General features: G+C 38.1%; 1 protein-coding gene across 2 annotated transcripts in view; it reads left to right on the forward strand.

Moving 5' to 3' along the window:
- USP32 (ubiquitin specific peptidase 32) overlaps positions 1-26073 on the forward strand; it is a 196841-nt gene that overhangs the window by 96080 nt on the left and 74688 nt on the right. For both annotated transcript variants that reach the window (XM_008695456.2, XM_008695457.2), the window contains exons 4-5: positions 1773-1891; positions 7835-7994. In XM_008695456.2, the coding sequence (XP_008693678.1) occupies positions 1773-1891; positions 7835-7994 (279 nt within the window). The remainder of the gene's footprint in view (positions 1-1772; positions 1892-7834; positions 7995-26073) is intronic.

A 26073-nucleotide genomic window follows, 5' to 3' on the forward strand; every position in this document is an offset into this window, starting at 1 on the left:
ACATAAACATACATTTAAATTTTTTCTTTCTTTCTTTTTTAAAGATTTTATTTATTTGAGAGAGAGAAAAAGAGAGGGCACGCGCAGAAGCAGGGGGGAGAGGGAGAAGGAGAAGTAGACTCCCCTTTGAGCAGGGAGCCCAGTGCCAGGCTTGACCCCCAGGACTCTGGGATCATCCCCTGAGCTAAAGGAAGACACTTAACTGACTGAGCCACCCACCCAGGCACCCCTCTTTATTTTTATTATACTGTTGTATTCGTTTTCTAGGGCTGCCCTAACAAAGTACTGCAGACTTTCGTAAGTGGCTTAAAACAACAGAAACTTATTATCTTACAGTTCTGGGAACTAGAAATCCAAATTGAAGATGTTGGCAGGGCCCTACTCCCTCTGAAACCTATAGAGAAGAATGCCTCCTTCCTAACTTCTGGTGGTGGTGTGCTTGATGTTCCTTGGCTTGTAGCCGCGTCACTCCAATTTCTGCCTGTCTGTTCACATGGCTTCCTTCTGACTCTGTTTTGTCTTCTCTTCTTGTAATTAGTCATATTGCATTAGAGCCCACCCTGATGAGGTCATCTTAATTCGATTACATCTGCAAAGACCCTGTTCCAAATAAGGTCACGTTTGTGGGTACCAGGGTTAGGACTTTACCATCTTTAGTGGGGAACACAGTTCAACCCATAACAGGTGGTCAGAGCACTCCCTCTGAGGAATCTGCTATGGGATGCTAAGGCAGGCCGGGGAACCCGCTGGGTCTTCAGGGGGATGAATGTCTCTTCTATCTTTCTGTCTTCTGTCTTTCCAATTAAGGTCCCATTCACGCACTTCAGTCCATAACGGCAGTATTTCAAACATACATATAATAGGTACATCCACCTAGCTTTATTATTTCTTAATATTATATCATATTTATTCCAGATCTTATTTTTTAGGAAATAAAATATTACAGCCAAGGTGTGGCGCTCCCTGTCTGTATCTCTCCATGGTTCTATCCCTGTTCTTCCCTACACAGAGGTAGCCACTCTCATGAATATGATTTTTCATTCCTCATGTAGGTCTTTATACATTTATGATGTTTTATAAACCCTTAAACATATCTTCACCTGTTTTGCAGATTTTAAACTTTTTAAGTAAATGGTATATGACACACAGATTATTTTGCAGTTTGCTTTTCCCTGAATATTTTTTATATTTATCCATCGTGAAACTCTTAGTTCCTTTATTCTAACTGCTATGTGGTATTTCATTGTGTGTGTGCATCTCAGTTTACCTGTTTTCTTATTGATAGACATTTATCTTTTTTCCCCTAAGTTTTGCATTACTGTAATACTCCAGTGAACATTGTTGTATCTCATGCACATGGATGAAAGTCTCTCGAGGGTGTAAGTTGAGTTGCTTAGAATCTGAATTTCTAGCATATATCACCTTTGCTAGATTTGGCCAAGTTACTGTCCAAAGTGGTTGCAATGATTCATACTCTTATTAATAGTGTATAATAGTTCCTGTTTCTCCCAATTTATTGCTAACAGTTTGTATTGTCATACCTAAACATTTTTGCAAGTTTGATGTGTTTGAAAAGATATCACATTGCTGTTTTAATTTGTATTGCTGGTTTTCATTTTCTTTTTTTTTTTTAGGAATAAATTAAATTATATATTTATAAAGTGCTTGGCACTAGTAATCACTCAGTAATATTTACCTCTCTCTTCCTTCCCTACTTCTACCAAGGTATATTTAATCTATGGTAAGTTTAATTTATTCTTTCTTTCTCCTAGACATTTTTAGTCTTTTTGCAAGTGAATCTGGGAGCTATGTTGTACGGGAAGAAATGGAAAGAATGCTCCATGTGGTGGATGGTAAAGTCCCAGATACACTCAGGAAGTGTTTCTCAGAGGTATATTTAAAGATTTACCTTTCATCCATACCTATTACAAAGTATTAACTCTTAGATGTTTATGTGCAGCATATTCCTGACATTTTTGTTTTTGATGGTTGATGTTTCAACTATTTATGTGCTGTGCTCAGAGGTCCGTGACTACTTATTACTGCTGTGTTTGTGAATCTGAAAGTTCCCAATTCTACTTTAAAGGCAAGTGTCTATACTTAATGGTATTATGAAACACACGTTTTTACACCAACACACGTTGGTGATCCTGCAGGAACCTGAGCATTGCTCGCATTGTAATGTCATTGCTTTTCTTTTTCTTTTCTTTTCTTTTCTTTTTTCTTTTTTTTAAGATTTTATTTATTTATTTATTTATTTGACAGAGACAGCCTGCGAGAGAAGGAACACAAGCAGGGGGAGCAGGAGAGGAAGAAGCAGGCTCCCAGCGGAGGAGCCTGATGTGGGCCTCGATCCCAGTACACTGGGATCACGCCCTGAGCCAAAGGCAGACGCTTAACGACTGCCCCACCCAGGCGCCTCGTCATTGCTTTTCTTTGTATAAATGGCCTTTAACCATTCTGTGACTCTGGGACCCGTCAAGGCTTATGATTTATTTGACTTAGCTGATTTGCAAAGTAAAATATTTGGGTCTGAAAAATCTGTCATTTTTTTTTCTGTTTTCATAAATAATATATTTTCATTGTAGAAAACTTAAACAGTTAAAAATGCATATCTTGGGGCGCCTGGGTGGCACAGTCGTTAAGCGTCTGCCTTCGGCTCAGGGCGTGATCCCGGCGTTATGGGATCGAGCCCCACATCAGGCTCCTCCGCTATGAGCCTGCTTCTTCCTCTCCCACTCGCCCTGCTTGTGTACCCTCTCTCGCTGGCTGTCTCTATCTCTGTCAAATAAATAAATAAAATCTTTAAAAAAAAATGCGTATCTTTAACAGAGAAAATTCTTTTTTTTCCCTTTTCATAGGTCTGCTAATATGGGAAAAGTCCCTAGAGATGGTAGAGTAAAAACCCTTTTAGAATTTTCTGATCCTTTCCTGCAGCACACTCAGTGCTGCATGATTTCTTACGGGTGGCTGTTTGACCCACTTGCATTTCACAGATGTTACAGTCCCTTATGCTCATAGTTTTATTCAGTTTAGTTTAGTCACCTTCCTAACTGTATAGGCATTGATTGTCAATACTCCAGCCATGTGCATATATCTGGTTCTAACATCTGTCTCATTGGACCCTCTAGCTGTAGCTTTTCACTATTCTTAGAGTTTCTTCTGTGTCGATAACACCTGGAGATTTCCCTTTCTTGCTTTTTGCCTGTATGGTTTTTGGTAGTGGTTATGGTGTTACATTTTACTCAGCATTTCTGTGTGTTTGGTACAAAAGGCTTGGCTTCCTGCATTTTTGCTTCTGACATACTGACTGAAAGATGGCTCTGATAGTATTTCAGTACTTCAAGACAAATAAGCTATGGTTTTTCTCTCCACTAACAAACATTTTCTGGTCAAAAAAAGTCATCTAATCTTGGCAGGCCTGATTAATTAGATTTTTCACAGAGATGTCAAATGCATTAATACTCTGTACATTTTGGGGGAGAATGTATATTTTTCTTATTTTAATAAGTTTTATGCACACATTCCCATTTTATAGATGGGAATTAAATGTGGTTAGTCACCCAGTTCCCTAAAGTTTATGCACAATAGCAGGTACATGTATTAGATGATAATTAGTGCTATGGGGAAAATTTAAGTAAAATAAGGGGGATAGGTGGTGATAGGGAGGAGGTGGCTGAGTGTAGGTATTTCGTGTAGGAGAGTTGGGAAAGGCTTGTCAGATAAATGGCACTTGAACCAAGAATTTAAAGGAAGAGAGATATAACCATGCAGATATCCGGGGGAAAGCATTTTTCAGGAAGAGAATATAGCAAAGGCCCTGAGTTGGGAGTGTGCTTGACATGTCCAAGCAACAAGTAGGCTGGAATAGAGTAAGAGAGTAGTAGGATATGAAGTTACAGAGGTTGGGGAAGAGGTTGGAGGTTGGGGAAGTAGGGAGATTATATATGGCTCTGTAGGACAGTGTGAGTTCTTTGACTTTTACCCTGAGCAAGGTAAACATTGGAGGGTTTTGGGCAGAGGAATGAATACATAAGGGGTTTTTTGTTTTGTTTGTTTTTAAGATTATTTATTCAAAAGAGAGAGAGAGCACGGAGGGGAGGGGCAGTGGAAGAGGGGAAAGAGAATCTCAAGCTCCGCTGAGTGCAGAGCCTGCCAGGCTCAATCTCATGACCCAGAGATCATGATCTGAGCCAAAACCAAGAGTCGGACACTTAACCAGCCAAGCCACCCAGGTTCGCCAACATGAGGTTTTTTAAAACATGATCGGTTTGGCTCTTTGTAGAGTGTAGGCTAAACAGAGTCCAACTGAGATATCTGTGACTAATCCAGGTAAGAGGTGATAGTCATGTAGATCATGGTATAGCAGTGAGGTGATGCAAAGTTTTCAGATTCTGCATTTATTTTGAAGAAGAATTGACAGGAACTTTTCTTGTATTGATTATGAGCTGTGGCAGAGAGAGAAGAGGATGACTAAGGTGTTTGGCTTGGTGTAGTAAGTGAATGGAGTTTCCTTTAATTACGATGGCTAAGACTATTAGAGGTGAAAGTTTGGGGTTTTGATATCAAGGGAGATTTAGGACATAATTAAATTTGAGAATCATTTTAGACATTAAAGTGGAGATGTCAACTCTCCTTTTTGATATATAAGTTAGAGTTCATGGGATAGGATTTGTTGCATTATAGTTGAGGGTGAGATCATCTTGGAGTGAATTTAGATAGAAAACAGGTTGGAAGACTGAGTCCTGTATTCCACTGTTTAGAGATTGATGAGATAAAGAAGAATAAAAACAGGAGTCTAAGGAATAATCTGTGAGGAGAACCAAAAAAGAATGGTGTCCTGGAAGCCAAGTGATGAAAGTATTTTAAAAGAAAGGAGTACTTATATCAAATAAACTAAAGGTCAAGTGAGTTGACCTGTGATCATTGAGAAGTGATTATTAGATTTGGCAATGTAGAGGAAGGTCATTGGTGTAGGTCCTGTGGAGTTTAAAAAAAATAAATAACTGGAGTTAGGATACTAAAAGAAGTTTGCTCATAAGAGGAAATTGTAAGGGGGAAAGTGGAATGTTTAAAATTGCATTTAATGGAAAGGGAACAGTTAGTATAATAAAAAGATCATAAGACTGTTAGTAAGGCTGCGGTTAAGTGTTGTATGAAGGACAAGATCTTTGGAAGAGGAAAGATCAAAGAAATGAGAGGCCCTGGTTTTGGAATACTCACAAAGAAGCTATTTAAATCACTAGATGCTTGTGTTTGTTAAAAAACCAACACTGTAAATGGGCTAATTTTTTATCTGATTCAACTATTTGATGTATTTACCTATTGTAATTTCTGAGTAATGTGTCTGATTTTGTCCAAACCCTTGCTTTTCAAGTTAGCCATGTTTCGGTATGAGTCTATTTATATTAGAATAGGCTTATTTGGACCTCCTGTAACAAAGCTTTGTGGTTTTGGGCAATCCAGAAAAAAAAACCCAAAACGATAAAGAGAAGCACTTTAACTAAAAGATGTGGACCTAGCACCTAGATTTAAGTGACATGATATGGGTTTCAGCTTTTTCTATTTTGTGCTTTTATTAGCCTTGATGAAGTTATAAAGGAATCCCCTTTTTAGGCATTGTATTATTCTGTTCTTACTGAATATTTTCTTTGGTTGTCAGTTTTTTTTTTTTAAGATTTTTATTTATTTATTTGTGAGAGAACACAAGTGGGGGGGATCAGAGGGAGAAGCAGACTCCCTGCTGAGTAGGCAGCCCAGTGCAGCTTGATCCTGAGACTCCAGGATCATGACCTGAGCCGAACGCAGTCGCTTAACCAGCTGAGCCACCCAGGCGCCCTAGTTGTCAATTTTTAAGGTGCAAATTCATATTTTATATTGTTCTTTAAAGATGTATGAGTTTCAGGAGTCTGTTTATTTTTAATTGCCCTATGTTATTGGAATTTTTTTCCTACACTGCCATTGTGACAGTTTATAAAAGGAAGCTTTCTGTTTGCTGCCTTTTTTAGAAGACATCCATGACTCAAAAACATAAAAAGTCAGGTTTAACAGATGGAATTTTGGTGTTACCAGTATTGCAGTGATCTGAGTGGACAGACAGATTTCAGAGATTACTTTATATTTCACCAAGTCAGCCAGCAAGTGTGGTGTATAGCTTAGGCTTAGAAACTTTGGACTACCTGGGTTTAGTCATAACCCTGTCACTGTGTAATCTTAGATTATTTAACTTTTTAATGCCTCAGTTTTTTCTTGTGTGAAATAGAAATGATAATAGTATCTCCTATAGAGGGTTACTTTGAAGATTAAATGAATATAAAAATGTTTAGGGGTGCCTGGCTGGCTCAGTTGGGGGAGTTTGTGACTCTTGATCCCAGGATTGTGAGTTTGAGCTCCATGTTGGGTATAGAGATTACTTAAAAATAAAATCTTTAAAAAAAAAATTTAGAACAGTGCTTAGGGAATTGTAAATAATATTAATTATATGGGAAGGTGGTAGAAGTGCCTATTTTAATTGGCAGCTTCTTTCTTAGTACATGAGGGTGCATTTTATAACATCTTAGCTTCACTGAAACCATTGACGCTACATGTTTCAATGTACCTAAGATCCCATCAATTGTAGCATATACCTGTATGTATTACAAAGAAAGAAAAAAACCTGCCAGTTATAATTGAAGGACTCTATTGATTTTAAAACTCATCCCAATGTCAGAGATGTTAATGTGTGTGAGCTTGTGAGATATATACTGCTAATCCTCTTTATAGACTAAATGTGGGAAACAGAAAGAATATGAGTATGATCCCTAATCTCTACACATGCTGGCAATGTCCTCACATGTCCCTGCAGCAACTCTGAATGCCATATTCTTCCATTCAGAAAAACAAGACAAAACAACCATGTTATTTTGATGTTTTGGATAGTACTGTTAAATCTTCTGAAACTGCTAGGCTAAGTATATTGCTGTACTTAATAGGATGCTGCCAAACAGTGTAGGAATTATTTCTACCATATATCTCTTTTAGGTTATGAGTTGTTTGTATCCCCTAATATTTCCATCAGGATTAGACCTGATAGGCTCCTGAATGTCATTCTTCATTGTATTTCCATGTGGGTTGCTTCTCTCTTTTTTTCATAGAAACATCTGGCCCTCATTCACCCTAGGTCCTCTTGTCTTCCAGACAAAGAAATTGAGTTGTACCAAGCTATGTGATGTTCTTTCTGAGCCCGGATACTTTTTTATCCAGAGATTTAGAAAACAAAATATTTGACAGGAAAGCAAAGAAATAGAAATCTACTTGTTTCTTTTTGTATTCTGGTTGACTTGTGAATACATGTTTTCAGTGATGCCTTCTGGAAGAGGGCCCCAGGATAGTTGTTTTTAATTTGCCAATGAAATTTAAAAGAGCATTTTAATACCACACATATTTAATTAAAATATGCTAATTATAACAGATTAAGGTACTGAAGAAGAGGGATAAGGCAAGTAAAAAATTGGCCTTAAATATAGAAAAAAATGTAGTTTACTGATTTCAGATATACCTTAGTAAATAAAATGTGGCTTATTAGTAACAATGCACTGCTTTAACAAATTGATGAAATAATTTACAATTAGCCAATAGATTTTATGGAAATGGAATTTCTTAAGTACAGTTGTTTTTGGAAACAGTTTGATTTTGAAATATACAGCCTGTGTAGTGTTGTTTAGACAACAGTCCTTCCTTTGTAGATAGTAGAAAGGTAAATGTCAGCGAATTGCAAATTTCAGGTTGTGCAAGTTCTAAGTAAGATACCTTAAAATTTCACTAAACCTATGGTTTTTTTCCCTTTTAATTTTAGGGTGAAAAGGTAAACTATGAAAAGTTTAGAAATTGGCTTCTTCTAAACAAAGATGCTTTTACCTTCTCTCGTTGGCTACTATCTGGAGGTGTTTATGTGACCCTCACTGATGATAGTGATACTCCCACTTTCTACCAAACTCTCGCTGGAGTCACACATTGTAAGTAATGGCATTTCATTGTTTTCTATTCACTTTTTAATACAATTGCCTGGTAATATGCGAATATGCCTATTAAGGAGAAATTTATTGTCAGTGGGTTTTTTTCTTCCAAAGTGTAATAAAATAAAATACTGTAGCATTTGGTACATAGCTGGATGGGAAAACCGTTTTTCCTCTTTTGTACTTCACATGTGTGGAGTTTTTCCCCACACAAAGCAATTCCCCAATGTTCTGTAGATACCAGATGGGTATTCTACAGTGCAGTTCAGTTCTCACACACTGTCTATCTGGGGGTTAGCACAGACCCCACAGGTTTAAGGCTCAGTCCCATAAGTATCCATCTACTGCCCACATCAGAGGCCAATCACAAATCCCAGTTGTTGCCAGTGCTTCTGATCAACCAGCTCTAAATTAGATGATCCTCCTCCTTGGGTTTGTTAATTTGGTAGAAGAGGTCATAAAACTCAGGGAAACAGTTTATATTTACTGACTTAATGTATAATAAAGGATGTGTTAAAAGAACACAGATGAACAGCCAGATGAAGAGATACACAGGGCAAGTCTGGACGGGTCCCAAGCACAGGAGCTAGGATGTGCCAGTCTTTCTGGCATGTGGATGTGTTCATCAATCCAGAAACTCTCCAGACCCCATACTTTTGGGATTTTTATGGAGACCTCATCACATATAGGTATGATCAATTATAAACTCAATTTCCAGTCTCTAGTAGGGCTGAAAGTTCCAAGTTTCTAATTATGGCTTGGTCTTTCTGGTGACCAGCCTCCATCCAGAAGGCCACCAAGAGTCACCTCAAGCATTAGAACAAAAGACCTCTATCACCCAGGAAATTACAAGGGATTTAGGACTTCTTTGTCAGAAACCCTTATCACTCAGGAAGTTAAAAGAGTTTGGTCAAAGACCAAATATTAGGAGGAACTGGGGGCAGAAACCAATTTCATACTATTTCACAATAGCCTTTCACAATTGTCCTTTTAACCAAGCGGTATTAGTTTCCTAAAGTTACTGTAACAAATTAGCACAGTTCTGGAAACTGAAATCAAGGTGTCAACACATTCCTCTGAAGGCCCTAGGGAAGAATCCTTCTTTGCCTCTCCCAGCTTCTGGCGATCCCAGGCTTTGCTTGTGGCAGTTTAACTCCACTCTCTGCCTCCATCTTCCTGTGGCCTCTTCTGTATCTCTCTGTGTCCTTTCCTTTTCTTATAAAGACACTAGTTATTCGATTTAGGGCCCAGCCTAAATTCAGGATGCTGAATTCATTACATCTACAAAGACCCTGTTTCCAAATAAGGTCACATTCTGAGGTTCCAGGTGATCATAAATTTTTGAGGAATAGCATTGAACCCACCACTATATAGGCCTTAAGTGTTAATTTCTACTGTTCTTTCCTGTGGGTACAGAGAAGTACCTGCACTGGGCTTTTGCTGATTCTTCTTCTTAACACTGGAATGCCTTTCCCTTTCCTTCTCCCTATAGATCCTAGTCATCTTTGAAGACTTAAATCACATGCCCTTTTGTTTCCATGAAACCTTTTCTTGCTTTCCTGTGAGAAATCATCTCTCATTCCTCTGAACTCTCATAACACCTTTTTTGTACACTTCTTGGATGAGCTTACCACTTTCCACCTTTTATTATAATTATTTATAGCAGTCTATTTATATGTACATGTCATCTCTCTCTCTCTCTCTCTTTTAGAGAAAGAGAATGTGCCAGCAGGGGTAGGGGAGGGACAGAGGGAGAAGGAGAGAGAGAATGCCAAGCAGGCTCCATGCCCAGTGTGGAGCCTATGTACATGTCATCTCCTAAATCATAGAGTCTATATGAGTCTTTCCTTTTTCTCCCTCTGCGCCAAGCCTTAAAAATAAGTATTTGTTGACTGAATAGAGTACCTTGGGTGTCAAGTACTGTTTGTATCTGTTGCTTTATGGATCTTATTACTGGCTACTAATTATACAGCAGCTACTTTTCTGCCCATTTTCATTCCATTCTTACCAGAAGTTCCAATAAATTCTTGCATGAATAGGCAATGAACTTGATTCTACTACTTTTCAGTGCCCTTGTCTTTATTTTTGATAGGAAGCCTCTTTAAAAAAAAATTGTTTTGCATTGGGGCGCCTGGGTGGCTCAGTCGTTAAGCGTCTGCTTCGGCTCAGGGCCTGATCCCAGGGTCCTGGGATTGAGCCCCATATTGGGCACCCTGCTCCGCTGGGAGCCTGCTTCTTCCTCTCGCACTCCCCCTGCTTGTGTTCCTTCTCTTGCTGGCTCTCTCTCTCTCTGTCAAATAAATAAAATCTTTAAAAAAATTTGTTTTGCATAAAAAATTAGGTAATCTTTTTATACTCACTGTAAGCTCTAACTTATATTAATTGTCAGTCTTACAGGTATTTTGCAGAACTTTTGTTTTCATTTGTGATTGATTGTAAATTATTTTTCTGTTAATATTGGCTAATCTCCTTTAATGACTTACATTAAAGAAAAAATTATCCTGACACTTGTTAAATGGTAAGGAAGACTTAAATCCAAGACTTCTGCAGTAGTGTATTACAATAGGAGAGAAAGATTGGTCAAAACTGTATAACAAGGACAAATGAGGAGTTGTAGCCAGGGAGTGAGGTGAGGTAGTCAGTGGAGGGAAAATTACTAAGAGGAGGTATCAAGGGTAGGGGGAATTCTTGCTAAAAGCAAGCCAAGGACTTATTCATCAAAGGTGGCGTATGAGGAACTTGATCAGAAATCAAGGGTAGGCAGACAACTTGGCAGGATTCTTTGCTAAGACTGGATTTGAGCAGACCAAAGACTGGATGGGGGCCAAGTTGGAGACCTAGTCGAGAAGAGGGCTCTAAGAAGCAGGACTAAAGTGTGGTCAAGGAGAAAGTCTTTTGTCAGTTTTTTAAAGTTAAATTAGGTCTGACATACTTTGCAAATGCGAATGCTACTGCTTGCTTGTTTTGGAAAGCACTGTATTATTACAGATTACAGATTTACAATCAGTCAAAATAGTTTTCAAAATGTTAAAAATGTTATCCCGTTATGTGGTTCCGTTTTTATTTGAAAATGATCTTTTCTATTTAGCTTTTTGTCACTTGGGAAGATTTTTTTGAATTTTTAATAGTATTTGAAAGTTATAATGCCTTTGCCTTGTTAAAAAATGTTTATCTTGAATTATTTAAAGCAAATATTAATGTAGATGCATTGTTTCATCTGTAATAATGACCTTCTAATTTCTAAACTGAGTGGTTTCTTCTTAGGGTCATTGTATTAACTCATATCTCTCTGCAGCATTTTAGCACTATTGACCATTCAGTTTTCATAAAATTCTCTTGGTTTTTGAAACATTGTAGTTTCCTAGTTTTTTATTATCTGAGGTTTCTTTACTGCTCTCCTTTTTCTGTCTACCTTTTAAATGTAAATTATTTCTCATGGGTTCGCCTTTGGCCCTATTTTATTCTTAGATGATGTGCAGGCTTTTGTTTCATTACATAAGTCATTTCCATTGCTTTGCCTATCCATCATAACTCTGCAGGTAATACCTTGATGAAGTTTTCTGGTCTTGGGGTATCTCAAACTATATATTCATTTAATAAACGCCTCCTGGATATTGGTGAAAAGCAAAATTCAGCTGAGTAAATTTGAAGATCAGATTGGCTTTATTCAAATCATGAACTCGGCAGTATCCCATTTAGCAAATAGAAAGGAGCTCTGAGGAATTTTACAGAATGGAAGGCTTTTATAGGCAGAAGGGAGCGGGAGTAGGGATATGGGATGGAGTTTCTAACAAAGAGTAGATTGTTAGATTGTTTCAGGCATGGTCATCTTCCTTTGGGAGAATGGCAGGGGTCTGTCAGGCAGATTACTTTATTAGTGCTGACCAGGTAATTCCAGATTGACTGGTTAAAGGTTTATTATCCTCCCCAAGGAATTTCTGGGAGGGGTTGAAATTGCAGTTAGATGAGATAGTAAGTCTTCGTTGGCTGGCATGGGGTTCAGCACACGTGACTCCATTTGGGGCCTGTTGTTCTTTTTCTTTTTCTTTTTCTTCCTCCCTTCCTTTCCTTCTTTCTTTCACAACACTGAGCTCAAACTCTAGACCCTGAGATCAAGACCAGAGCGCAGATTGAGACAGACACTTAACCGACTGAACCACCCAGGTGCCCTTACTGTTCCTTTTTAAAACTATGTATATTCTAACATCTCATATGTGAAATCAAATTCATGTTTCCTTGCTTTCAATCCATCTAAAGGTTCAAAAAGCAAACAATATTTTGTTTGTATCTGTTGTATCGTGGTTAATAGTATTTGTAATTCCAATCATCCATTTTGAGATTAATTTTGACTTTTCCTTGTCAGGCTTCATGTTAGATCCTACCTTAACTCAGCCATATTTCTTGCATCTTTCTTTACTGCTGCTGTCATTGCAATATTTATCCTTATTTATCTGACTATATGTTAATGCTAGAAAAGAATGAAGGACAAATTTGTTGTGTTTGTTGTTGTTTAGTTTACATTAAAAAAATATAAACTCTTCTTTTCCCTCCTCCAAAATCTTTGAGGAGTCTTCATTTTCTGTAGAACAAAGTTTAAACTCGTTAGCATGGCTCTGAATTCTGAATTTCCTATTCTTTACTTTCCATATTCATTTCTCCTTTCATATGTTCTCTGCTTCAACTACAAAGCATTGCTCAGTATTCCATGACTACACCCCAATGAACTTTTATAGCTACCGTGTACATCCTCCTAATATTCCTTCATTTAAGATTGCATTTCATCTTTCAGCCGTTGACAATTGAAATACTCCTTTGTCATCACAGCCCAATTCATGTGCTCCCTTTTTTGTCCTGCTTTCTCCATTTTTCTTCAGTTTGAATTAATTACTTTCCATTTGCATCCTTGCACATTTTACGTTTCAATTAAAGCATTTAAGATGCTTTTTGCTTTACCTTAGAGGCATTTGGAAATGGCTTTGATTCCCCTCAGAAGTTACAAGTCTCTGGAGGATGAGGTCTTCTCCACTTCATCTTTGAGTTCTTCTTAGTACAATGTTATTGGACTGCGGCAGTATTAAAAAATTTCCGGCCGCTAGCAGTCTACTTTCTAAGTACTGATTTAAACATTTGATTTTGACTGAGTAGCTCAGTCATTAAGTGTCTGCCTTCGGCTCAGGTCATGATCCCAGGCTCCTTGCTCAGCAGGAAGCCTGCTTCTCCCTCTCCCACTCCCCCTGCTTGTGTTCCCTCTCTCACTGTCTCTCTCTCTCCCTGTCAAATAAATAAGTAGAATCTTTATTTTTTTATTTTTTATTTTTTTAAAGATTTTATTTATTTATTCAACAGAGATAGAGACAGCCAGCAAGAGAGGGAACACAAGCAGGGGGAGTGGGAGAGGAAGAAGCAGGCTCATAGCAGAGGAGCCTGATGTGGGGCTCGATCCCAGAACACCGGGATCACGCCCTGAGCCGAAGGCAGACGCTTAACCGCTGTGCCACCCAGGCGCCCCTAAATAAGTAGAATCTTTAAAAAGTAAATAAATAAACATTTGATTTCCCCAGGAGTGAGCAGGAGATACATGTTGTTTTAGGATTATAGCACTAAACCTATGCCAAGGAGAAAGGCCAACATCATGTTTGAATAAGGTTCAACAGTCTCGGGGTGCCTGGGTGGCTCAGTCGGTTAAGTAGCTGCCTTCAAGGCTCACGTCATGATCCTGGGGTCCTGGGATGGAACCCTGTGTCAGGCTCCCTGTTCAGCAGGGAGGCCTGCTGTTTCCTGCCCCCACACACTGCCCTTCTTTGCTCGTGTTCTCTTCTCGCTCTCTCTCTCAAATAAATGGATAAAAATCTTTAAAAAAAAGTTTCAACAGTCTCATAGTATGTGAACATTCATATAAAGACATACCATATTTTTAGGGGAAAATCGAATTATGATATTTATAAATGTAAGTAACTGCTGAAAGTTGCAAAGATCTTCCTTCTAAAACTCTTGGTTAGATAAATGATGTGAAATACAGAAAATTGATCAGCATTAAGGCACATAGAGGATCAGCTTACTATAAATAGGAGGGAATTATTTATCTGAACTAATTATTTTATCTACCCCTATCGGGCCCCCATTGATATCCCTGGTGGCCATAGAAATAAGTCAGTAGTGTATGGTAAAAGCCTGAAGAAATGCTATGCTTTAAATTTTCTCAGTTATTTATAACATTTTAAATTGCTGGCATCTTAGTTGAATTTTGTCATATCCTTGTTTCTTGTAAGAGGAATACACCAAAATAAAAAATTAATCAAATATAAGGCTACTATGGTATATTGGTAGTTATCAGTCTTTATTGATCATTAGAATTATTTGGAGAGGGTATTAAAAGTACAGGTTACTGGTTTTGTGGTCATGATTGTTATTCAGTGGGCCTTCGGACGGTGTACCTGAACAGACACCTAACGTAATTCTGACGTAGGTGGACCGTGAACTACATTTTGAGAAATACTGCTAGGATGTTTAGGAGTTCTTCAGACTCTGAGTCAGTGGACCTATCACTTATTACTCATGTAAGCGTGGAAAATTTATTTAATCTCTCTGAACTTCTTTTTCCTCCTCTGGAAAACAGGGAAAATGATACAATTTACCTCACAGGTGTGTTGTAAGGCATGTAGGGGAGGAAAACTTTTTTCCTCTACCCATCTTGGGTTCATTGGCTAGGGCCCTAGACTATCAAAAGGCAGGTAACAAGCAAAAAACATAAGTTTATTAACATTGCTTATGCATGGGAGTATTCACTGATGAGTAATTGAAACAGGTGGTTAGAACTTGAGTTTATATAGCATCTTAGCAAAGAACAGTAAGTTTGTAGAAAAGGGACAAGACAAAGGAAAAGGACTTTGAGCTTCTAGAGGTGGCAATTAGGGGAAGGCAAATGTACGGAGAAACTAATAGTAGATAGGGCTGGTTAGTAAGGTTTGTTACGTAGATTCATTAATCTAGTGCAATCTCCATGTTGATAAGGATCTAGAGTAGTCTCTGGTGATTACTTCTGTCCTTCCTGGTAGAGGTAGAGGGTCAGGGAAGACACTTACAAATTAAGAAACTGGGGGGGGCGGGCAGAGAGCTTTTCTCTTATTTGCTTCTTCTCAATTACCTTCAACTCAATATAATCCTTATGCCAAAGTGACATATTTGGGGTAGCATATTGTTCTACCCTTTAGGGGTACATGAGATAATACCTGTTTTAAAGGACTCAGCTCGGTTCCTTTTGTGGAATTAGTGCTTTATGGTGAATATGCATCCCCTTGTATCACTGAACACTTGGCTTGCAAATGTCAGTGAGGTTCACCCCATTATCTTCAGGGAGTAATTATTTTAGAAACAAGTAATTTTGTAACGGAGGGTTGTAGATCAGTACAAAAATTAACTCGTCCACATCTGTGCAAAGAAAATCTTTTTCTTCTTAGTTTGTTTTATTTCATAATTTGTAGAAACAAAGAACCAGCATAAACCAGTGAAACAGACAACTCAGTGGCTACAAGCTTCAGCAAATAGCTGCTTTCTTCATGGGGCTTACCATGAAGCCATTATCACAAAGTCAGAATTACTGCTAAATTTCATTTATTAATTCTGACATGGGTAGGTTTACATTCTGATGGCTATGATTTGTCATATTATCTTTAAATTCTCAGTTTCTGGGTAAGCAGTGCACAATTGAATTCTTTGCAGGCTCTTCCACTCAAAGCATATTTGGTACATTAAACTTTTCAAATAATGTGTCCTGAATATGGAAACTTGTGATAAAAAATAAAGAGTCTATGATTTATAAGTAGACAGAAAATATTTATTTTTAAAGCATCAATGACTCCATTTAAATTTGTGTAATGAGCCAAGGTATCTAGGAAATAAAAAGGAATTATAATTTTTCACTTGTAAATAACATTTATGTTATAGCGTAGATGCCTCTGATTACTTTTTCATGTACAATTATAAAGTAAAATTTGAAGTCACAGTAAATTGAACACACTGCCATATTTAATCGAATGTTGTTCTCTCTTATGTAAATCACAAAGGAAACTGGGGAGCTATTTGTATTCAATACAGAGTTAGAATAATTAACTGATTTGATTTATACAATATTTTAGATTTTGTCATGGCAAGTGTATTTTTCAGAACTGCAAATTCCAAATTATTGTTACCTTACCTTTTTTTTTTAATTTAAGAAATTGAATTGGAACTTTATCCCAGAGTTAAGTTTTTAATGTTTGAGTAGATCTTAATAAAATTTTTATCAGGGCTGTTATATTTTTCTATCATAATTTGCTATTTAAATACCTAAGATTAGATCTGAAGAGGATCAAGATGGTAGAGTAGAAAGATTCTGGGCTTACCTCCTCTGACAGACACACCAAAATTACAACTACATGTGGAACTACTCTTTCTCAGAATAACCTAAAGACTAGCGGAACAGCTAATCCACAACTAAAGATACAAAGAAAAAGCCACATTGATCTAGGTAGGAGGGGGCACAGAGGTGTGATGTAGTCAGGAACAACACCGCCAGTGTGGTAAACCTTACGCAGAAGGGATATCACAAATGTGGAAGTCCTCCCTGAAGAGCAAGGGGTTTCAAGCCCCGCATTGGACATCCACACCCTGGGGACCTGCACTAGGAAGATGAGCTCCCAAAAGGCCTGGCTTTGAAACTCAGCAGAGCTTAACTCCAGGAGAGCCGATGAGCTATAAGAAACCTGAAACACTACTCTTAAAAGCAGAGCACAAATGCACTCTGTGCACAAATGCACTCATTCCAAGAGCACAGAGGCAGGAGTTTGAAAAGTCCCTGGGTCATATGTGAAGGAGGTTTATTTGCCAATTTTAGTGCATGTACTGAAGGGGCAGGGATTTGTAGGAACTTGCCCCTGGAACAGAAATGCAAGTAGGTGCCATTTTTCTTACCCTCCTACCTAGCTGTCCTGGTGCTAGTAGGTGCCATTTTTTACATTCTCCATCTACTTTGCTAGCACCACTCACCCTGCCCCAACATTTCTGCACCCCTAAATTGTGCCCCCCTCCCAAGCAAGTGACTCTCCAAAACAGCTTCTCAGCTCGGTCTAGTACCCCCTGCTCAAATGGCTCCCACCCCATAGCACCCATTGGGTGGCCTGCACCAAGATTGGGGACCCCCAAAGTAGCTCCCACCATTCTGCACCCAGCATGTTGGTATGGCCTGGACCAGCAACCCCCAAACTGACTTTAGCCCCAGGGAGTCAGCCCAACTAACCTAGTGTGCTTGTAGCAGCTGCATTTGGTCATTTCGGCCAGTCGTGCTAGGGACAGTCCTACTTATTGGTGCACTTGCAGCCATCACAGCCCAGTCACAATAGGAAGGCACACACAACCCACAGAGGGGATACCATGGGAGCTCCTGGTTTTGGTGACCAGGCGGACTGTGCTTCTGGGCCCCACAGGACATGTTCTACATAAGGCCACTCCTTCAAGACTAGGAGATATGGTTGATCTACCTAATACATAGAAACAGACACAGGTAGAATGAGGAGACACAGGAATATGTTCCAAATGAAAAAACAAGGCAGAACCTCAGAAAAAGAACTAATGAAACAGAGATAAGCAATCTACCTGATAAAGACTTTAAAGTAATAGTCCTAAAGATGCTCACTGAACTCAGGAGAAACATGGATAAGCACACTGAAAACATGAACAAAGCTAGAAAATATAAAAAAGAACCAATCAGAGGTAAAGAATATAGTAACTGAAATGAAAAATACGCTAGAGGGAATCAATAGCAGATTAATGATGCGGAAAAATGGATCAGCAGTCTGGAAGACAGAGTGGTGGACATCACCTAAGCTGAACAGCAAAAAGGAAAAATGAGGGTGGTTTAAGGGACTTCTGGGACAACATCAGGCAGAGTAATAGCTGCATTATAGGGGTCCCAAAAGGAGAAGAGAGAGAGAGAGAGAAAGGGGCAGAAAGCATTTTTGAAGAAGTAACAGCTGAAAACTTCCCTAAATCTGGGGAAGGAAACAGGACATTCAGGTCCAGGAATCAGAGTTCCAAACAAGGTAAACCCAAAGAGATCCACAGGAAGAAACATAGTAATTAAAATGTCAAAAATTAGGGGTACCTGGGTGGCTCAGTCAATTAAGCGTCTGACTCCCTCTTTTTTTTTTTTCTTTTAAGATTTTATTTATTTATTTGACAGAGAGACAGCCAGTGAGAGAGGGAACACAAGCAGGGGGAGTGGGAGAGGAAGAAGCAGGGTCCCAGCAGAGCAGGGAGCCTGATGTGGGGCCCGATCCCAGGACCCTGGGATCAGGCCCTGGGCCGAAGGCAGAGGCTCAACAACTGAGCCACCCAGGCACCCCGGCATCTGACTCTTGTTGGCTCGGGTCATGATCTCAAGGTCGTGAGATCGAGTCCTGCAGTCAGTTCTGTGCTCAGTGGGGGGGGGGCCTGCTTCTCTCCTTCTGCCCCTCCCCCTAAATAAAATGTTAAAAATTAAAGATCAGAAACTTAAAAGCTGTAAGAGCAAATACAAGAGAAGTCCCATGAGACCGTGAGCTGATATTTCAGCAGAAACTTCGCAGGCCAAAAGGAGTAGCATGATATATTCAAAGTGCTGTAAGGAAATAAACCTACAGCCAAGAATACCTGGGAAGGTTATCACTCAGAATAAAACGAGAAATAAAGAGTTTCCCAGACTTCCAAACAAAAGTTAAAGGAGTTTATCACCATTAAACCAGTCTTATAAGAAAGATCAAAGGGACTTCTTTAAGTGGAAAAGAAAAGGCCATGACTAGAAGTAAGAAAATTATGAAAGAAAAATATCTGACTGGTAAAAGCAAACATATAGTAAAGGTAGTGCAACCACTTACAGTGCTAGTATGAAGGTTAAAAGACAAGGTAGTAAAGTCTACTATTTCTAAATAATTAGTTAAGGGATACTCAGAATAAAAAGTGAAATACGACATCAAAAACATAAAATGCGGGGGCAGATGGTAAAAATGTAGTGTTTTTAGAACGTATCTGAGTTTACATGACCACAAACTTAAAATAGACTGCTATATACACATTCAGGTGTTATATATGAATCTCATGGTAACCGCAAACCAAAAACCTGTAATAGATACACAATAAAGAGAAGGGAATCCAAACATAATACTAAAGAAGGTCCTTCAGTTTTCAGAGTATAGGTCTCCTCTCTGCTTGATTAAATTTATTCCTAGATATTTCATTCTGTTTAGTAGTTGTGTATAAATGGGACTGTTTTCTTAGTTTCTCTTCCTGATAGCTCATTGTTAGTGCAGACCGAGCACTTACTAGAGGAGGTACTATACGCACTCCGGGTATATCATCTTGTTTAATCCTTACGCTCTCCCTGAGGTTCATTTTATCCATATTCTAAAGAGGAGGAAACTAAGGCTGTGAGAAGTTAAAGAAACTTTCTCAAATCAGATGATTAATCGGTACCAAAACTGGGATGAAGACAGTTTATTGACACACACTCTTGTTATTCTTCAGTCTTTTCTGAGTAGCTTGTAATTAGAGATAAAAGGAGTTGGTCATGTGGTTATTGTGGTTGTGGTGCACCATCTCCTTCAGACTCACTTCAGACAATCTTGCAGATTCAGTTTTCCAATTTCTTCCCCCCCCCTTGGGGTACTTACAAATGATTATATCTCTTCAATAATTAATTTCATTTGATCCAAGCAAGATCCTTGAATGATTGTATATTTACCAACAGTGAAATAGGCAATAGAAGAACAATGATTTTATGAACTATGTTTTAAAAGTAAGTTGAGTTATTTTCTTTAGTGTTGATCATATCTTCACATAATTTAGCTATATTTTTGGCAGAAAATATGTGTACCTATTCTTTCTTTCTTTCTTTCTTTCTTTCTTTCTTTCTTTCTTTCTTTCTTGTTTTCTTTCTTTCTTTCTTTTTCTTGTTTTTTTGTTTTTTTAAGTAGGCTCCATGCCCAGCGTGGAGCCCAGTGTGGGGCTTGACTTCACATTCTTGAGATCAAGACTTGAGCTGAGGGGCGCCTGGGTGGCACAGCGGTTAAAAGCGTCTGCCTTTGGCTCAGGGCGTGATCCCGGCATTCTGGGATCGAGCCCCACATCAGGCTCTTCCGCTATGAGCCTGCTTCTTTCTCTCCCACTCCCCCTGCTTGTGTTCCCTCTCTCGCTGGCTGTCTCTATCTCTGTCGAATAAATAAAGAAAATCTTAAAAAAAAAAAAAAAAAAGACTTGAGCTGAGATCAGGAGTCAGAGACAACTTACTGAGCCACCAGGTGCCCTGTGCCTATTCTTTCTTGTAAATATGTCTCTAAATAAACTAAGAAAGAGTTTTCGGGATTTCCTTAAAATGTATCATAAGAATGAATAAGCTTATTAACTCAGTGATTTCTTTTTAATAGTAGAATCGGATTTTGGGGGCACCTGGGTGGCTCAGTCGTTAAGCATCTGCCTTCGGCTCAGGTCATGATCCCAGGGTCCTGGGATCGAGCCCACATCGGGCTCCCTGCTCAGCGGGAAGCCTGCTGCTTCCTCTCCCTCTCCCCCTGCTTGTGTTCCCTCTCTCGCTGTGTCTCTCTCTGTCAAACAAATAAAATCTTAAAAAAAAAAAAAAGAATCCAGATTTTGAGGTAATTAATGTAGCATTTGGGGCTAATTTTAGGGCCATAGACTTCATTTTGATAATTTTTCTTTTCCTATCTAACTTAAATTTATATTATCTCTATTTTAGCATTTATTATCTCAACTGAAACGTCATGTGTTATTATATTCCCTTGCCACATTTTAGTTGGTATTGCTAGCACCTTTTTTCAACAAGAAAAAAGTACTTCAGTGATTCTTTGACCATAAACCCCTAATAAATCTGCATACCCCTTCTTCATTATCCTCTTATCTGGCTGTACGTGATATAAGGATTACAGCCATTTTAAGTAGGTCTCAGAAGGTCATTGTGTTTATGAACAGGTTGCTTCCTCAGCAGTGTTAAAGAACTATGTTACTGTTTGAAAATACTTGGATTTTGCTGCTTTTTTTTTTTTTTTTTAAATGAGAATCCAGTTCTGGCATTAAAGACCTGTTTCTGTAGCTGCAGCCTCTGGTAAGGTGAGACTTGATTAGGATGTCCCCAAATGTAGGCGTTATTTAGAATGTTGAGAGTATGGTGTGCTGCTGTTGTGAACCAGAAAAAATTATACCTATAGGTGGGTGATAAATTCAGTCATATTTAACTAGTAAAGTGTAAGTTTTGGTATTGACCTATGAATTGCAAGTAGAGTAATTACTGCAGTCATTACCTCTAACTTCTTTAAGTGAAAATAAAGTAAGTTCCCTTCCCTCTTCCCAGGAATTCAGCTGCCAATTCATGTAAAATGTTTGGATAATACTGATATACATAATTTACTTTAGCTTGCTTTTGGCAAATATTCGGTAACGAATTGCATGCAGTCTATAACCAAAATATGAACAGATCACATAAGCTTAAAAGGGAACTGTAAAGCATGGTTTTAATTGGTGACCATGACAGTCTGATCATTTTTTTCTTTTAAATATCTTCTACATGTCTTTCCACATTTCTCCTTAAGCAACGAAATTGTGTTTTTTAAGGAGATTAATAAACAGTTCTCAAAAGTAAAAAAAAATTGAGAGGCAGTGTGATTTGTGTGTGTGTGTATGTTTCTTTCTTTATTATTATTATGCCATGTTAGTCACCATGTGTATGTGTTTCTAATTTAGTGTGTTGTAAACACCAGTTAATAAGAAGTACTTACTGAACTCAGTACCAAAAATTATAGAAATAAGAACACAGTTTCTATCAAGGCTGCTGTCTTCCTTGTTTTATTTCAGGATCAGATTTTTTATGTGCAGATCTATTACTTGGAAGAAAGTTTAGAATTTGAGCTGTTTCTCTGCAGGAACAGAAGAGGTTTCTCTTTCTCTCATATATTATAAGTGGAGTGAACAGATGACCTTATTTTGGAAGAGAAAACAGTAGTGCTATATTAATTTATATATCAGACTCCTGTGATTTCTTACTGTAAAATTTTTATTTTTTTTTTAAAGATTTTTAAAAATTTGAGTGAGAGAATGAAAGAGAGGGAGGGAGAGTACTGGAGGGGGGAGGGTCAGATGGAGAAGCAGACTTCCCACTGAGCAGGGAGCTGGACACAGGACTCCATCCTGAAATGCCAGTATCATGACCTGAGCTGAAGGCAGTCGCTTAAACAGATGAGCCACCCAGGTGTCCCCCCCCTTTTTTTAGGTGTTGGGTTTTGTTTTGTTTTGTTTTGTTTTTTTGAGAGAGAGAGAGGGGAGGGTCAGAGGGAGAAGCAGACTTCCCACTGAGCAGGGAGCCCGACACAGGACTCCATCCTGAAATGCCAGTATCATGACCTGAGCCGAAGGCGGTCGCTTAAACAGATGAGCCACCCAGGTGTCCCCCCCCCTTTTTTTAGGTGTTGGGGTGTTTTTTTTTGTGTGTTTTTTGTTTTGTTTTGTTTTGAGAGAGAGAGGGGAGGGTCAGAGGGAGAAGCAGACTCTCTGCTGAGCAGGAAGCACGGTTAAATTTTTAAATACTCCTTTTTAGTAAATTCAGTTATCTGGATATTTGAAGTAGATACCTCTGTTTTAAAAAACTGAAAGCTACCTGCTCATTCGAAGTTTTGCATATTTAAAAAATTAGTTCCAGTTCCAAAATCATTGGACCTTTGCAAAGGTTGATTCATCAGAAGGTTATAGTGTAGTGTATTTGGTATTTGGTTAAAAAAGAGAAATGTGGGGGCGCCTGGGTGGCTCAGTCGTTGGGTGTCTGCCTTTGGCTCAGGGCGTGATCCCGGGGTCCTGGGATCGAGCCCCACATCAGGCTCCTCCACTGGGAGCCTGCTTCTTCCTCTCCCGCTCCTCCTGCCTGTGTTCCCTCTCTCACTGGCTGTCTCTCTCTCCGTCAAATAAATAAATAAAATCTTTAAAAAAAAAAAGAGAGAGAAATGTGTACTCTTGTATGAAAATTTTATCCTTTTGGTATCTCAGTCTTTCTTGATGATTTTGATGTAAAATTTTAAAAATTAATTCAGCCCGTCGATTATTTGAAACTATGAGCAATGATTTTCTGTAATTTGAGAAATCACACTGGTATAGATGATACAATGAAAGTATTGGAAATAATCTTCCCAAACCATCTAAGTGACATTCAGTTTAAATACATGTACATTCAGGGGTACCTGGGTGGTTCAGTCGATTAAGCGTTCGACTCTTGATTTTGGCTCGGGTCATGATCTCAGGGTCCTGGGATCAGAGCTCCTCTTTGGACTCTGAGCTCAGCAGGGTGTCTGCTTGGGATTCTCTCTCTTCCTCTTCCTCTGTCCCTCCCCTACCCCATGCTCTAGCTCTGTCTTGTGCGTGCATGCGATCTCTCTCTCTAAAACAAATAAATAAATCTTTAAATAAATATGTTCAAATTAATATAGTTATATGAAAACATGCAATTATGTTTTTTTCTTTTTCCTTTTTTTGATTACCTATATTTTAAATAATTTTTCATGCAACAAAATGTATTACTAATCTAGTAAAAACAAGTAATATAAATTTAAAAATTGGGACACTTGGGTGTCTCAGTCGGTTAAGTGTCTGACTTCAGCTCAGGTCATGATCTCTCAGTCCTAGGATCAGGCATGCAGCTCCCTCTCGGTGGGGAGTCTCCTTTTCCCTCTGCCTCTGACTATTCCCCCACTTGTGCTCTCCTTCTCTCTCAAATAAATAAAATCCTTTTTAAAAAATTTAAAAATTAATTAGTATTTTCAGTTTTTAACTTTTTAAAACATGTTATAACTTTGTCACTCAGTTGTTTATAGTTACTTTTAATAATTAATATGTAATTAGTTCTTTTTAAATGCCAAAGTGTAGGGTAACTTCATTGTCACTTAGAATCCTTGTTCCTAGATTTTGTGGATCATTAAGAGGACTATTCTAGGGATAGCCAAGTTAAGAACTTTCCAAGAGAGCATTATTCTTTCTGAAATGGGGACAAGTTGGAATCAGTGTACTTGACCCCAGGTACATACTGTCAAGGCCTTTTTTGTTTTCACCTATGGCAGGTATGGTGATTTCCATGTACTTTTCTGCTTCAGAGTAAATTAGAACACTGTCTGTCTCAAAATCTCAGTTCTTCCATCTGCTGATGTGTAATACTGTGCACAAAATTCTGTATTCCTATTTTTATTTTCATATTTTACTTTCAAAAGAATTTCATTCTTTGATCTTTTAAGTAAAAACCTCTCTTTTAGGTTTCAGGTATAGAGAACATCAGGGCAGAATAGGTAGTATAAAGGGAAAATAGAGAGACATTAGGTTTAAGTCCTGGGAGTCCCTTGAAAATCAAGCAAAAGGAATATAATTTTTCTTAAAATTTTGTGGAAGTTGGTAGAATATATGTTTTTATTTATTCTCCTTCTTATGACTATAGCATTTATACAGACACAGTACAGTTATGCATATTGATTTGACTCTCTCTGAATCATCTTGTTGATGAGTAAAAAAGTTTTCCCCCTAAATTTGTGCTAAAACTACTAAAGAATAGAGTAAGAATCTTTGAAAGTGGTGGAAATTTAGAGAACATTGTTCTTGTGTTCCTAGGTAACTTGTAAGTTATTGGAGGCCAAGGTTCCCTACTGATACCAAGCTTCATCCTTTATAGTTATAGTTATATAGTTAACATTATAGTTATATAGTTAACATCCTATATAGTTAACATTACTCTGAATATATATATCCTTGGTTCAACGAATAATTCTTATTTGTTCATTTAAAAAATATTAAATGACTGTTCAAAATGTGCCAGGTATTATTCTGAGTGTTAGAATATGGCAATGAACAAAATAGACCATAAGACCGTACTTACCTCAAGGAGGATATGTTCTAGTTGGAGGAGGCATCCAATAAACAAAACAAGTAAACTATGCCAGATATTGACAAATATTAGGATGCAGAGTAAAGCAGGGCAAAGGGATGAAGGAGTATCATCAGATGGGGCGTAGTTCACATGGTCTGGGAATGTGACATTTGAGTAAAGAGCTGAAGGAGTTGTTGGAGCAGCCGTGCAGATATCTTCGGGAAGAATGTTGAAAAGTTTTGAAACAGAGAAGTAGTATGATTCTGTATAAATTTTTCTTCTACAGTGATTTTTTTTATTATTAGTGAAATTAAATCCCCCCCCGTTGTTATGAATTGTCTGTCTGTGCTTGTTGATCTGTTGTCCTAATGTTTTTTAATTCCATGTATTGATGATTTTAAATCTTTTATTAAACATCTGACTGGTCATCTCACTTCTGTTCTTGCTGCCCCCACCAGGCTATTCTCAACTTAGTGAAGAGTAATCCTCTAAGTCAGATCATGTCACTCCTCTGCCTCACGCCCTCGGGTGGTTCACAGTTTAAAACCAGAGTCCTCACAGTGACCTACGTAACCTGACCCCCATTTTTCCTTAGTCTTTATCTCCTACTACTGTCTCCCTCACTAACTCCACTTCAGTCACTCTGATCTTCTTTCTTTTCCTTGAGCTTGCTAAGCATGCTTTTGTCTTGAGGCCTGTCTCCTTGTTCTCTCTGTGTAGAAAGTTTTTTCTCCACCATTTGCCCCCTTGCCTCCTTCAGATCTGTACTCCTGTCACCCTCACAGTGTGATCTTATGTAATCACCATATTCAAGCCCATGATATGCTTCTATTAAGTCCCTATTTAGGGCCATAGTATGCTTCATTTATTCAGATCTTTAATATTATTTTATAAAGTTTTCTTCATAAAAATCTCACATCTGAAAGTTTACTTTTAGATATTTGTTTCTTATGGGGATTTGCTGTTTTTTGTGTTTTTTCTCCTTAATGTTTTCTTACATGTTATTAATGTTATATAGAAAAGCATTGATTTTTGTATATGTATTTTGTGTATCTACAGATTTTTAAACTCAGTTATAATTTGTAAAAAAAAAAAAAACAAACGAGTTTTTTGATATGCATTCTGCTCATATGCAAAGAATAATCTTGCTTCTTTCCTAATTTT

Source organism: Ursus maritimus, unplaced genomic scaffold (genome assembly GCF_017311325.1).
Source record: "Ursus maritimus isolate PB19 unplaced genomic scaffold, ASM1731132v1 scaffold_24, whole genome shotgun sequence".
NCBI lineage: Eukaryota > Metazoa > Chordata > Mammalia > Carnivora > Ursidae > Ursus > Ursus maritimus.